Genomic DNA, 13,711 nt, shown 5'->3' with positions numbered 1-13,711 from the left:
AACGAGAACGTGGGGGTCCTACACTTTTGTATTTTGGCTCTAGGAGCAACTAGAGAACCCGTGAAACATACTTTCCTCAGGAGGCGTCGTCAATAACGATATACCGTTTGGACAGTCTAATCCCACCGCCTAGCACAATAGGCATACGATAATAATCAATAATCATGGTGTCGACAAAGCTCAATTCGATCAATCCCAATAACAATAAAAATAATACATCCAAAACCAAACAGTCACATCGTCGTTCATCGAACGACTCGCTCGACACACTGTCACTACCACCTCCACCGCCTCTTTCTTCTTCTTCTTCCTCGACGACACCACCCTCAGAACCTTCTACTCCGACAACGACACTCCCATCGACAGCGACATCGAACGGCGCGCTGACGGGCGATCATCCCGGTGGTATTGGCATCTCACATAGAGGACCTTTCCTATCTTCGCGACCTGTCACAGTCCGAACGCCATCTACATTACCTCTACCACCAACCGCTGGACCGGGACTCACAAAGACATTCACGTCGGAGACTGAATCGTCGTTTCATGGTGGTAGTGGTTACGAATCTGGCTTGAAAAAGGTTAGGAAACCGACCATGAGCGCTTTCAGTTCTCCTATCCCATTCACGAGACGATTCGTCTTTCTCGGTATCATTATCGCGACCGTCATATTCGTCGTCACCTCTCGTTCCGACTCTTTGTCATCATCACCAGTACACCCAAAATCATGGTTCTCCTCGACGTCTGGAGCTGGATTGGACGCGCAAATATATAACGACGCGAGCTTGACGAATCTCTCGCCGAAGGAGAAGAAGTTGGCGATCGCACAGGCTCAGTATAATGACAAGCTTGCGCCGTATTTCAACCCCTCGCCAAACTGGGGTGGACAAGCGCACGGTCGAGATGATTACAAGGCATATACAGAGAAGAAAATGAGAGACTTGGCAGTGTGTATCGCGACGAATACCTGTAGGGAGAATCAGACAAGTGTGAGTGGTACCCCTTGGCACACATAGATGGAGTCAAAGCTCAAGGCCACTGGTGTATCCTAGGTCATCATCTATGGACACATCTTCCAACATTTCCACTTGTATGAGGGCTACATGGGTGGAGAAGGTATCTGGTGAGTTGGGCGCGCTACAGTATCAGAGCTTCTCGTAGAAGCTGACATTCATCATGACTCGTAGGACTGGATCATTGGTTAGTAAACGAGATCATTGGATGTCGGGACGATATTGATGATGTTTTTCGCACATGATAGACTGAAACGCTGAACAAGTGGGGCTATACCATCCTCCATGCGAGAGATGATTGGCGTGAGTGTCGGTCGTACCTTCCTCATAACAGCAAATCTGACCTGCTCCTCTATCACAGCGTACATCTGGCACATCCACAACCAAATTCCGGACATGGTCAAGGTGTGTAGGATCGCTTAATGCCGAGTTACTGGATGTTTCTGATCGACATGTATCACAGGGTATCATTGCGTGGAAGAGTGGACAATACGGTGGATTTGCCGACTTTATCAAGACTGGTTGGAGAGGGAACGGGATTCCTGCGTGGAAGGTGGGTCGGAGATTCGCGAAACTTGCTGTGTTATCGCCAGCGATGCTGATTGCCCGGACATCGTAGTTCTTCGTTTACAACTACTTCCCGGATCACTATAACTCTGTAGTGGGAGATGCTTGGAATATTCACTCAGAATTTGGGTACTCGGCTGTTCAACGAAGTGAGCTGACATTCTTGCTCCCAATCTCATCGCAACATCTTCAACCGAGGCTGATGATCAACCCTCATTTAGATTTCACATTCATGCCATATATCGTCGAGAGCCCTGCAACCCCTCCTTACATTCCCACAGTCGAACGACCGAACCAGATCTACATCCTAGCGAAATTCGTCCGATACTTCTATCCCGGAACACAACCAGCTTGGGACGATCATACCTTCTACTCACGAGCGAAAGCAGAGCTCGAGCAGGAGTTCCCAGGATTTGAATTCGTGGTCGGATGTAGAGATGATAGAAATGGCAAAGAACAAGAGGAACATCCGATGTCTGTTCCGGAAGGAATTAGAAATTTGGGAGTGATGGACAAGGTCGAGTTCGAGAGACAGTTGGCGAACTCGAGAGGGATGTTGGGTATTGGATGGCCGACCCTTAGTCCCAGTCCGCATATCGCGTTGAGCTATGTGAGTGGAAATTTCGCCTCGAGATGACAGACGATGTGATCGGGAACTACGTCTGGGGTGAAAGTGAGCTAATGCGATTTTTCTTACCCAATAGGGTATCCCATTCATCAGTCCTGTGAGTCCCGCCACATACTCGAGACTAGAAGTCTAGCTGACATCTTGCAGTACGGTGTGTATGATTGGAGTTCGCCTGACAAGCCGGAAACCTGGTCTCAAAGTCAGCACGATACGTTGAAAGCCTTGAGCGACCCGTAAGTCTGCGTCGCGAGCGAGACTTTGTCATCATCATTGATTCTTGCGCTAATGCACATGCTCGCAGATACGTATATCACGTTCAACGAAACAACTACACCCAGTTCGTTTCCGCCATCAGATCAGCATTGTCCACTCCTATCCCACAATTCCGACTCCCTTACATGACGCGAGAGTTCCACGAGAAAGCAGTAGGCGAGTGGTTATCGACCGATTGGAAAGCCAAGGCGATTGGGATCTTGGAGAATAGAAAGAATAAAATAGAAACGGAGAACGGGAATGTGATCCAGGAGTTTGGAATCTAGTCTATCACAGAGTGTATTTTCGGGATTCGGGACTTTTCGTCTGTTAAACATGTGGGACATCTGCATACATACATGTATACATTGCATACAGATTAGACATGCACATTCGAGATGATAAATGTCACAAGGATGTATATTAGCAGTTGGGCTTCGCTTGTGCACAGATGCCACTCGGACCAAGTCGCGAATTCAGCCCTCCACTTTGATCGACCGCACGAGCGATCGCAATTTCCGCCAAGTATCCATTCATGTGCTTCTCTCTTCCATTATTACATCTAGCAAAACATGAACCAAGAACAATAACGACAGCTTGAAGAGCCTTCAGCCCGATGCCTGCTCCTCCCCCACGACACATCACCATCCTCGGTGCTGGTCTTACCGGACTTTCAACCGCCTTTCACCTTTCTCGTAATCTGCCTTCGTCATCAAAGATCACCTTGGTCGAAGGTTCGTCTCGATTAGGAGGCTGGGTAGATTCACGAGCGCATGATGTGGGATACAAAGATAAGGAAAGTGGTGAGCTGATAGAGGGGAAGGTGGTGTTGGAGACTGGACCGAGGAGTATAAGACCGAGGGGGAGTAGAGGTGCAGCTAGTATGTTACGGATGGTGAGTGCTCAGACCAACTTGGGTTGTGCCAGTCCTTCCCCACTACTCTGATTGCTTTGACACATCCAATCCTAAACACGATAGCATTCACACTGAGTCTCGCTGACACGTATATGTCTTGTGTCTGCGCAGATACGCGATCTTGGCCTTGTCGATTCCATCGTTCCTATCCCTTTTTCCCATCCATCTGCCAAGAACCGATTCTTGCTCGACACTTCCACATCCAAACTCACCGCCCTCCCCTCCTCTCCACTCTCCTTGCTACGCTCCCAACCCCCTTTACTACGTGGTCTTCTCTCCTCTTTCGCCTCTGAACCATTCAAGAACCGACCTGTGACAGCCGTCAATGACGAGAGTGTCGATTCATTCTTCCGACGACGATTCGGTCCCAACATAGCTGATAACCTCGCATCTGCAATGGTACACGGTATCTACGCTACTTCTTCCAAAACGCTCTCGCTCCGTTCGGCTTTCCCCATATTATGGGAAGCAGAGCAGAAATACGGTTCAGTCGTCGTTGGGATGTTGATGGGAACGAAAAGCAGACAAGAAAGAGAGGAAGAACGTACTGAATGGGCAGAATTGGGTGTTTTGGGGAAAGAGAGGGAGAAATGGAGTTTGTACGGATTAAAAGGTGGTTTAGGGACATTGACGAATCATCTAAAGGAGTTTGTGATCAGAGAAAATAGAGTCGAAATTCGATCAGACGAAATGGTCAATAAGATCGAGGCCCCTTCGAGGTCAACTACTACAGAGAATGTAGGAAACGAAGAGACGACAATGACGATCCATACTTCCTCTGGACGGACATACGAGACTTCCCACCTGATATCAGCTTTACCATCTTCCAAACTCCCCATTCATGGACTACCTAATCTCTCTTCCAATCCTTCTACTTCTGTAGGAGTCGTCAATCTCGTCTATCCACTTCCACCATCGGCTATACATCCTCCAGGATTCGGGTATCTCGTCCCGCGACCAAATCCCAGTACAACTGGTTCCAATCCATCAGGAGTATTGGGTGTCATTTTCGATTCGACGGCATTACCTTCCGATCCACCCGAATTAGGTGGGGGAATCACCAAATTGACATTGATGATTGGAGGTCCATATTGGTCAACTTATCAACCGAGATTATCACCACCTGAAAACGCAGATGACTTGATCCCACTCGCTATCGATCATCTCAATACCGTTTTCCCACAATTGAAAAATGTTGAACCGATCTTGAAGATTGCTAATTTGCATACAAATTGTATTCCGACTTATCTACCAGGTCACGGGGATAGATTGCGAGAGTTACACGAGGCGATAGAAGACGGACCGTGGGGTGGCAGGTTGAGTCTCGTCGGTAATTCGTACGGCGGTGTAGGCGTGAATGATTGTGTTTATAGTGGAGAGTTGGTGGCAAAGGGTTTAGCAGTAGGGAAAGGCTTGACGGGGTTGGGAAAGTGGGCGAAATGGGAGTAGGAAGACGTGTGATAATTAGACTAGCCCTTGCCTTGCAGTAGTCCGTTACACCGCAAGATCACAATGCATCTATCTGACAACTAATCAATGACCGTTCTCTCCTACACCCGGCGATCGTTCCACATGTCCCTCGTTCACACTGTACACCGTCGTACTTGAGGGTGTACCGGCTGTAGATGAAGTTGTCCTGTCTCTCTCGTCCGCCGCCACACCGTTCTGTCCGGTTAGGCCATTCACTTTCCCTAAACCTGCCAAACTTAGTCGTTCGACCGTGAATCCGCCGTTCATCTTTCGGACAGTCATGGGGGTCGGCGTTGAATTGACGTCCTGCACAACAGAGCGGGATGATTTGGATTCCGGTGAAGTCGCAGGATGTCGAGAAGGCGTAGGAGGTTCGTCTTGATCTTGGTCCAGCTCCATATCGGCGTCATCCTCATCGTCCGCTCCAAAGATATCGTCGACCAACGACCCATCCTTCTCTCTCTGTGGAGTATCGACCATCGTAGATCCACCAGGTGTCGGAGTCGGTGTGAGTGTACTAGCTGAAGCTGAAGGTGTCGCACTTGATCCACCACCGCCCCCATTGGTATGACCGTGGCCAGATGGTTTTCTTAGTTTGCCCTTCTCCTTTAATCGTTTGAGAACCTTGTGCGTAAACTCTTTCGTGAAAGCTTTCATCTTGACCTTTTTCTCGTCGGACAATGAAGGGTGTCGTGTTGTAGAATAGCTGTGGCCCTTCTTCTCTTTCTCCACGAGGATAGCGGTACACTTTGGGAACACAGTCATCATCAGCGTTGAATCTCTAGTGATGCCTTGGCATCGCTAGCAAACGTCTCAACTTACCTCTCGAGCATATCGCTTGAAAGTGTCATGCTCCATTTGCTCCTTGTACTTTGACATCGCCCTCACTACCACATCACCAACAAGTTTCGTCAACCTCTTTTCCTTCTTCTCATTCTCTTCCTCGATAGAGAAAGGATCATGTGATCTCTTTTGTCTTTTCCTTCGATCATCTTCGTCTTCCATTCTACTACCTGACCGACTGGATTCAGCGGCAGGAGATTCCGAAGGGGGAGGAATTGCGACCGCAGCCTGTACAGTCTGTTGAGCCATTGCGATGATCGCGTCTAGCTTCAATCGATCGGAAGAAGAAGCAGAATGTGTAAGAGTAGGCTTGGGGGTGTGAAATGGTAATGGCGGACGAGGTCGAGAGAACATCGGAGGGGGACGAGGGCGAACAGGCGCGATTTCAATTTGAATCTGGTTGGTATTCTCCCAAGCGTCTGGTCGTCGGGAAGCGGCTGAACGGCTGTCCTCCTCGGCAATAGTCGTCGTTCCAGCTTCGTCATCGGCATCCAACTGTTCCAATTTGTTAGTAGGTCGAACATCCATTGTGGTGAGTCCACTCACATTCGAGATCTTGTGTACTCGTGGGATCTTGTAAGAGAGTTCTAGACCTCCCCAGTAATCGATGAGCTATGAGTGATTATTAGTATGTGGACTGTATAAAGAACTGTTGATCACACTCACCCCCTTGGCTAGTCTGCTGATCTCTTCATCCGACGTCTCACAAAGCGCCTTGACAGGCTCCTCGACGTTTGAGTCCTCTACTTTGTTCCTATTTTGCAACTTCCACTTCTTCATGCTCTCGAGCGCCTATCACTTCAAAATTAGCCACTACTCTTAAGAACGCGTCCGATTCACTCACAAGAAGGATGGTTTCCCGATCGTCTGCCAGTTCAGAAAGGATCATGTTCATTAGACTGAAACCGTGCATCCGCATGAGTTGTCTCTGGATCGAAATCTCTTCCGTCATCTGAACATCGCCAATTAAGTCAGCTCTTGCACAGCCACGCCCGTCACGAGTCGAGCTCACCTTTACACGTTGCAGCAGTCTCGACATCATAGTCTTGTTCTCCATCGACTGCCGCATTGCCGCAGCGACTTTTTGAACTTCTGGCTCTTCGATTGGTCGTAATGTAGGCTAGCGTAGGTTCCAATCAGCCCTTTGTTTGACAAGCCTCGCGAAGATGACTCACAACAAAGTCCTCGTCCAGTTGTCTCGACTTCTTCTTCTTACTTCCCTTCATGCCCATGGCTTCGACCTCGTCCGTGATACCCAGGGCTACAAAGGGCGTTAGCAGATGTACTCAGTGCGGGCACCCAGCCTGAACTCACCATCAAGGAAGAGGTCATTCATGGTACCGATGTCTGTCTGTGTCTTTCCACCTATGGTGCCGACACAATTGGGTTCACCACAATAACATATTTGGGCATCGTGACTGCGATGTTGACGGGGACCGTTAGCGTCGCGCCAGTCATCTCTTGTGAGTGCGCAGCCTTAACTCACCCATAACGATCCACGTTGTAGTTGAACGTTATCTCTTCACCCTTGACCACATCCCGCTTGGTAAAGATACCCATGCGTAATCTTCTCCCTACAACCCATTTCTGGACCTCGGAATTTGGGTTACATGAGTGGTTGGCAAATCGACCTATTCCTCCTTTCTTCGTTGCGTCAATGTACTATAGAGAGATAATTCAGCTATTGTCAACCATGGGTGAACACCAAAATGCTCCAACTCACCTCTTCCTTCTGCAACATCATGAAATAGAAATGCCGTATTCCTTCATCCGCATATAGCTGCATCCTCTTTCTGAACGTCTTTTCCATGACCACCTCGCCAATGTACTCGTATATCAGGGTATTTCTGCGAGAGTGCCAGCTAGCGTGTCAGTCTCCACTATACCTCGGGTCATGACGAGTTCAGCTGCTGGAGGGAGACACTCACGAGGGGATGCTGGATCCTGCCCTGAGACCATAACCTTTCTTCTCAGTGAGGACCACCTCGACATTTGCGTATTGTCTCTTTGCGAATCTGCAATCTTGGAGTTAGCATATTTCCTCATCCCAGTTTTGGAGGTTTAGCAACGGGGGATAGAGGTGACAAGGGATTGTGTGCAGAGAGATGAATAACGCCTCGACTCACTGTTGATTCCGACAATGTTTCCCCGCTCGACATTCCCCCGCTAAACATTCTATGAAAAGTGCTCGATTGATACAATCTGACTCGACACCACATGGATCGCAATCTGGGTCGTCTGGGACGCGGATGAGTACTGTCAGCTCCGGTCCAATGTTTCTCATCATTGTCCATGACAACGGAGTTCTCGGATATGTCATCTCGCCACCTGACCGACAGGCTTCTCTTCCGCTCGCTCGCTCCACGACCTCCTCCTCCTCTTCCATAAGACATCACAACATGCCTCTCTCTTTCTCCCTCGCAGTATCATCTAGTAAGAGAAGAAGAAGAAGAACACCTCCCCACTCACCTCTGTCCCAAACACAATCACAGACCATCATCTCATCATTCTCCTTACTCAGTCCCATATCCTTTCGTTCATAAACACATTTCTCAAGCGTCTCAAACGTCTCGTGCGCTTCGTCCCATGCCGTAGGTAAATCATCTATCAACGTTGGTCCAGCACTGGAGGTTATTCGAGATTTCAGATCTTCTAAACCTATAGGTGTCGAAGGTGGTGAAACGGATCGAGAACGGGAAGTTGTCATAGGCTTTTTGATATCCTGGTCTTCTGCTTGAGTTGTCGCTTGAGCAGTAGGACCTGACGTCGAAGAGGACGCCACTGGCTCATCGGCCCACAAGTCCTCCAGCTTTGGCTTATTCTCAATGTCGTCCATCGTTCGTGACTTTGAAAGAGGACGGCGGCGGAGCGGATTATAGAAAGAAGGGAATTTTAAGGTCGGACAAACATTGAAATCGGGTTCGTTATTAACTATTCCGATAGTCAAGTCAGTATGCAGAAGACAAGTCCAGTCGGACTTGAGCTCACTTTGATCGTTGTCTTGTTACTATCGCAGCCCTTGAGAACGATGACAGTCGGATGCCAAGTATAGTGAATTAAACAGAAGACTTGGTGTACGAGTAAAAGTGAATAGAAATTAAGGATCCATCTTTGATTTGTGCGTGATTCAGCAACATCACACCCAAATAACCAAGACGCGCCGCCGCCGCCCACCGAATTACAGTAGTCCTCCGGTGTAATTAATGTGCAGTAACTATTTCAACTCCTTTTGTGTTCCTGTCGACAAGGCAGAGGAAATGCATTTATACATGCACATTGAGTATATACTGTCCAATGCATCTTGGTGCAGAGCACAGGCCTCCTGCCAAGTTGTTCTCCACCACACCACCACAACAAAGGACGACATCCTTACCCCCAAAACTTCTTTCCCGCAGATCCGGGCTCGATCGCCACCGGCGTCAAGATCTCATCTTCGTCCCCTCCTCCTCCTCCATAACCCCAACTGTCCCTATCTCTATCTCGGATTGTATCCTCACTTCCTTCTCTGATCTTCCTCTTATCCCCACTACTGCCCAATTTCCACCATTTCTTCTTCCCCGCACTACCTCCTCCATCTGAGACTGTCATACTAGACATTGTCGAAACAGAACGTTGTGAAGCTTGACGTTGTTGTGAAGCCCCGGGTCGGGGTGGTGTGGAGTATTCCCCTTTTTGCAATCTCAACTTCAGCTCATAGCTCTCCGACCTTACATGGCCACCGTTCGGGAGACCTTCGTCCAAATCACCAAATATAGGAGAGGAGATCAATTTTGATCGTTCTCGCAGCTCGTTGATCGATTTACTTGATCTCAAGGCAGGACTAGGTGACCCGTCACCTATACTACTACCGACCCTGGGCGAGAACGCCGGCGACGAAGAGAGCGGAGCGTCATCGTTTATGTACTGAACGGGTGATAATAGTTCGCCCCGATCCATGATCGCATTCGTGTTTACCGATGGTTTGGTCGGTGTTGGTGTGGCCGTATGAGTACCATTGACATGGCCCGGCGAGTTCAGGGGAACCCGTTGCGAAGGTCCCAGTGGCGGATCAAGGGCTGGGACTAATCTTTTCTCTGGTCTGAGATCATCTCTCCTCAACCTGAGCTCTGTTTGTCGGTCCTTCAACCATTTGAAGAAATCCGGCGGTAATTCCCTCAGCTTCCTGTCCTTCGGTAAAGCCCATCCCATAGGTCTCGAAGAGGAGAAACTCGATCTTGAAGGCGGTCGGGAGGTTCTCGATCCGTCTGTGATGAAAGGACTCGCTGGCGCAATGTTGTGAAACGCCGCGTCGGTCGGTGGCGTCGCTACGAGATACTCGTTCTCTCGCGGCAGGAGGAAAGGCAACATATATCGACTATCGAGGAGCTCACCCTGACACTCTGGCGCAGATTGCGGTGTAAAATCCGCCAGAGCGGTGGTGCCATCGAACAGAGCATCGACAGGAGTCGAGTCGTCGTCGACTGTGGACATCTCGGCTGAACTGCTCGTGCCTTCCGAATTCTCGCTCTCCGATCTCCTGCGTTGTGCCTCCTGTATGCTCAGCTGGATCCTCCTTCTCTCCCAATCTCGTTGAAGTTGCGCGAGGTACTGTGCACACTCCTCGGTCATCTTTCCCTCGTTCACCTCGTACCTATAATCTCTCACCGCCCTTCTCATTTGCAAAGGGTTGACTGACTTCATATTCTGCATCGTGTCGATTAGGGTGTCAAACTCTCTGACGGATGAAAGACACTGCAGCCATTGCAAGAGTTGTGTGACAGGTCCGAGGTGTTTCGTCGCCGTCTTCGAGGGTAATCCGTTCGCTCGTACCCAATCATCCAGAACAGTGATGTTCATCCGAATTTGGATCGCCTTGGATCGACATAGATACTTCTTCCTTGTGATAATCTTGTTGAACAGTTCACAGGAGATCCAGAAGAATATCTGGGAGAAAGCTTGAACGACGATAGCCGGGTTGACCTCATACAATTGGAGGATCAACAAAACGCCAGAAAGGATGTCCGTCATTCGGGCGGGACTCATCTCCAGTTCAACAGCAGAAACAAGGGATTGCCCGCTGACGTTCGAATCACGAGATATTGATCTAGGAGTGGTCGCGGAAAGATGGAGATCGCCCAGTGATTGGTTTCGCGCTGGAGTTCGAAAGGGTGATCCGCCAGATGGTGAGGTAGACAAGTCGTTGGAAGCGCCACCAGGACTCGCATGGACAAAGATTGAGCTGGCTTTTGGAACTTCTCGTTTCTTCTTCGGCGCCAAGGACCGAAATAGTGACCATTCGCCTTCAAACTTGACATCGTTGAAATCTTCCAATGTCTCGTAGTCCAGTATGGCGCCTTCGAGCACAGCATCAATCCTTCGCTCGGCAACTCGGATAACGAAGACTGGGTAGAAGGGTCAAAATGAGCAATGCTGGCCGATTGTAGCACAGAACTGAACTTACCGTGGATAGCGTGAATCAGTTCCTCCAGCATGGTCAACAAACCCATCTCTTCACACACCAGCTGCACATTCCGGTCCGATCGGAGAAGATGTAACAGAACGGAGCAGTTGTAAGCCCAGAACGCAAGATGCGCAAGATTCTCCACATTCCGCTGCAGACCAGGCCAATCAGCACTAGCACTTATACAATACACTGGGGATGGAGGGGCACTCACATAAACACTCTGCTCTATCCTCTGCACCGCTCCTTCGAGTAACTCCTCCAACCACGTCTCGTCGCATTGGTATAGTGCGAAGCGGGCGTACAAGAATATCGCGTTCGCAGGTAACGTTCTTCTCGGTAAAGGTTGACAATGAGGGGTGTAGTCTGTGATGAGGATGTCGAAAATTGCCGGTAATTGTGACAGCGAGAAGACCAGCATGTTCGTATCCTGTCCAATTGCTCCGGGCTGACGATTCCGTAGAGTCAGTCTCTGTTCTTTCCACACCTCATCCTCAGTCCGAAGAACGATCCTATAGCTCACCTCTTCATCATCCTCAAATTCGCTCTCGCTTTCTTCCTGTCTCTCCGCCTCGAGGTCCAGTTCATATCCTACCCATCCCAATCCTGTATCATCCATCTCGATACTGTTCCCTCTCTTCTTCCCTATAGGTAGACCGATCAAAAGATCCGGATCTACATCGACAAATCTCGCACTTTCTCTCAACCACTGTTCGCGTTCCGACTCCATCCTCATCTTCTTATCGTTCGCCTCTAACATCTCCAATCGTCGTGTCGCTTGACGTCGTCGCCGATCCAACATCTTTTGACGAGCGGGTGGGAAGTGTGGGATAGGTGCGGAGAAGGAGGTAGAGGAAGGCTGACCGTTCGAGGTAGCGTGTTCGAGGAAGAGAGCGACATCTTCTCGGTCAGGCATCCCCACGACAAGGTCAAGCGGTGTCAGACCACGGTTGGTCAGAGCGTGCGGGGAAGCACCTCGACCCAGTAGGAAGGATATGAGGGGAGGTGTCGATAGTAAGGCAGCGAGGTGTAGGGGGGTCCAACCAGCTGCGCGAAAGGACGAGGTATCAGCTCTGCTAGTGCTGTCATATCACAAGTGGTAGAACCGCGATACAGCAGTAGATCATATCACTCACTTCTATCTCTACCGCCCCTTGGGCCAACCTCCAAACCCCACCGTCCCACAATTGACCTGACACACTCCTCCATCTCTTGTCTCCCACAGCTACAGTTGATGGCCATACCAACAATACCCCATCCTTCCTCATCTTCCATCGTTGACACTTCAATATCCAAAACGTCGGCCTAATCAGAATAAGGGAACATCAGCACTGTCCAGCTCATGCAAAGCCACAGAATCTCGTAATGGCATGGATTGCTCACCCAATGTCCTTCCAAGCCCACCAACCAAGCTATCAGATCCACATCACCCCTCTCTACTCCCCACCGTATTGCATAACGCAATATCAGCTTCGTTCGAAGATCGTTACCTTCTTGCATATCCGCTTCTTCCAGTAAGGGAAGGAGGGTAGATGGTGAAGGGTCATTGAGAAATCGAGGTTCAGGCGAACGTTTGTATGAGCCAGTACTGACGTGGGAATGTATACATCAGCTCTTGCGCTGATGATATCCGTTGTTGGGATATGCGTTGCAATAGGAGAGATGGGTCTGTTCGGCGAACAAGGAAGTAACCCTTCCCCCCGACCGTCACCTGGTAGGGGACGACTAGTCCTCCTGTGCTCATCGCCCAAAAATCGATAGTATAGAGTATGTGATGAGGGGTACTCAATCCAAGTCCGCACCCAACTCACCGGTTCAAACCTCTCGAACTACCCCTCCCACCATTCATATCAAAGCTCAATCCACTCTCCATCACTCCGTCTCCTTGCATCGTCCTATGATCCGGTGAACCTAGACTCTTATCGATCAGAGGAGATTCAGGAACGAGTATATGGGCCATTCGCGGTGCTTGTAACGGGCTTGGAGACGAGGAAGAAGTGGTCGAAGTGACGAAAGGCATTTTGGCGTGGTTGTGTGGGGTTGGTTGACGTTGATAATACGTTGCGTTGCACTCTTTTCCACTGCATGTGTTCTATCTTGTATACATTGATGACTGAATCGAATGCGGTCGGTGCAATCTGTCCCTTGTTGTAATGGTTTAAGAATGTGTGAAGCTGATGCTATGCTGACGTGATGCCAAAGTGTTCGAAGGAGTGTGAGAAGTTGAGCGATGTACGAAGTGTCCAACGGTTAATACAATTGATTTTCGCTTTTGATATGTGATGCAAGGCTTCTGTCCGGATAATGTGTTCTCTTGTTGTCTGTCACCCGGCACAGAGGAAGGGATTGAAGAACTACGAACAACCCGTACTGATACCGACGTTATGTTCGTTTCTGTTCAAGTATGCTTGTCCGTCGCTATCTACGAAGTTACGAGATGGAGGCTTGACTTGTCATTTTGACTTTGATTTAGACACACGCGCCGTAGCCGTATCTCAGAATTACCACTTTCGGTGGGAAGTAACCTACCGATATTATTTGGTTCCTACAAAGCGAGATAGCACTCATCATTCGTATGATGAGTT

General features: G+C 49.3%; 4 protein-coding genes across 4 annotated transcripts; 2 read left to right on the top strand and 2 right to left on the bottom strand.

Moving 5' to 3' along the window:
- Positions 1-164: 164 nt before the first annotated feature.
- On the top strand, positions 165-2,744 carry CI109_104317 (uncharacterized protein; the record flags this gene model as incomplete). The annotated part of the gene is made up of 11 exons (XM_032005436.1): positions 165-986; positions 1,050-1,120; positions 1,185-1,197; positions 1,259-1,313; positions 1,372-1,415; positions 1,474-1,563; positions 1,630-1,726; positions 1,799-2,187; positions 2,282-2,302; positions 2,353-2,438; positions 2,507-2,744. The coding sequence occupies 11 exons, from the start codon at positions 165-167 to the stop codon at positions 2,742-2,744; spliced, it is 1,926 nt and encodes a 641-aa protein (XP_031860397.1).
- A 329-nt stretch (positions 2,745-3,073) lies between these two features.
- Positions 3,074-4,822, top strand: CI109_104316 (protoporphyrinogen oxidase; the record flags this gene model as incomplete). Its single annotated transcript, XM_032005437.1, has 2 exons — positions 3,074-3,352; positions 3,485-4,822. The coding sequence occupies 2 exons, from the start codon at positions 3,074-3,076 to the stop codon at positions 4,820-4,822; spliced, it is 1,617 nt and encodes a 538-aa protein (XP_031860398.1).
- An 84-nt stretch (positions 4,823-4,906) lies between these two features.
- CI109_104315 (uncharacterized protein) lies at positions 4,907-8,522 on the bottom strand (the record flags this gene model as incomplete). The annotated part of the gene is made up of 13 exons (XM_032005438.1): positions 4,907-5,590; positions 5,666-6,181; positions 6,233-6,298; positions 6,353-6,478; positions 6,531-6,638; positions 6,699-6,806; positions 6,862-6,947; positions 7,001-7,104; positions 7,173-7,348; positions 7,410-7,533; positions 7,615-7,701; positions 7,813-7,924; positions 8,156-8,522. The coding sequence occupies 13 exons, from the start codon at positions 8,520-8,522 to the stop codon at positions 4,907-4,909; spliced, it is 2,664 nt and encodes an 887-aa protein (XP_031860399.1).
- A 533-nt stretch (positions 8,523-9,055) lies between these two features.
- Positions 9,056-13,146, bottom strand: CI109_104314 (uncharacterized protein; the record flags this gene model as incomplete). Its single annotated transcript, XM_032005439.1, has 7 exons — positions 9,056-11,067; positions 11,127-11,277; positions 11,341-11,574; positions 11,650-12,173; positions 12,263-12,431; positions 12,510-12,714; positions 12,938-13,146. The coding sequence occupies 7 exons, from the start codon at positions 13,144-13,146 to the stop codon at positions 9,056-9,058; spliced, it is 3,504 nt and encodes a 1,167-aa protein (XP_031860400.1).
- Between the last annotated feature and the right edge of the window lie 565 nt (positions 13,147-13,711).

Source organism: Kwoniella shandongensis, chromosome 7, assembly GCF_008629635.2.
Source record: "Kwoniella shandongensis chromosome 7, complete sequence".
In the NCBI taxonomy this organism is placed as follows: Eukaryota; Fungi; Basidiomycota; class Tremellomycetes; order Tremellales; family Cryptococcaceae; genus Kwoniella; species Kwoniella shandongensis.
This window is presented reverse-complemented; position numbering and strand designations above follow the sequence as displayed.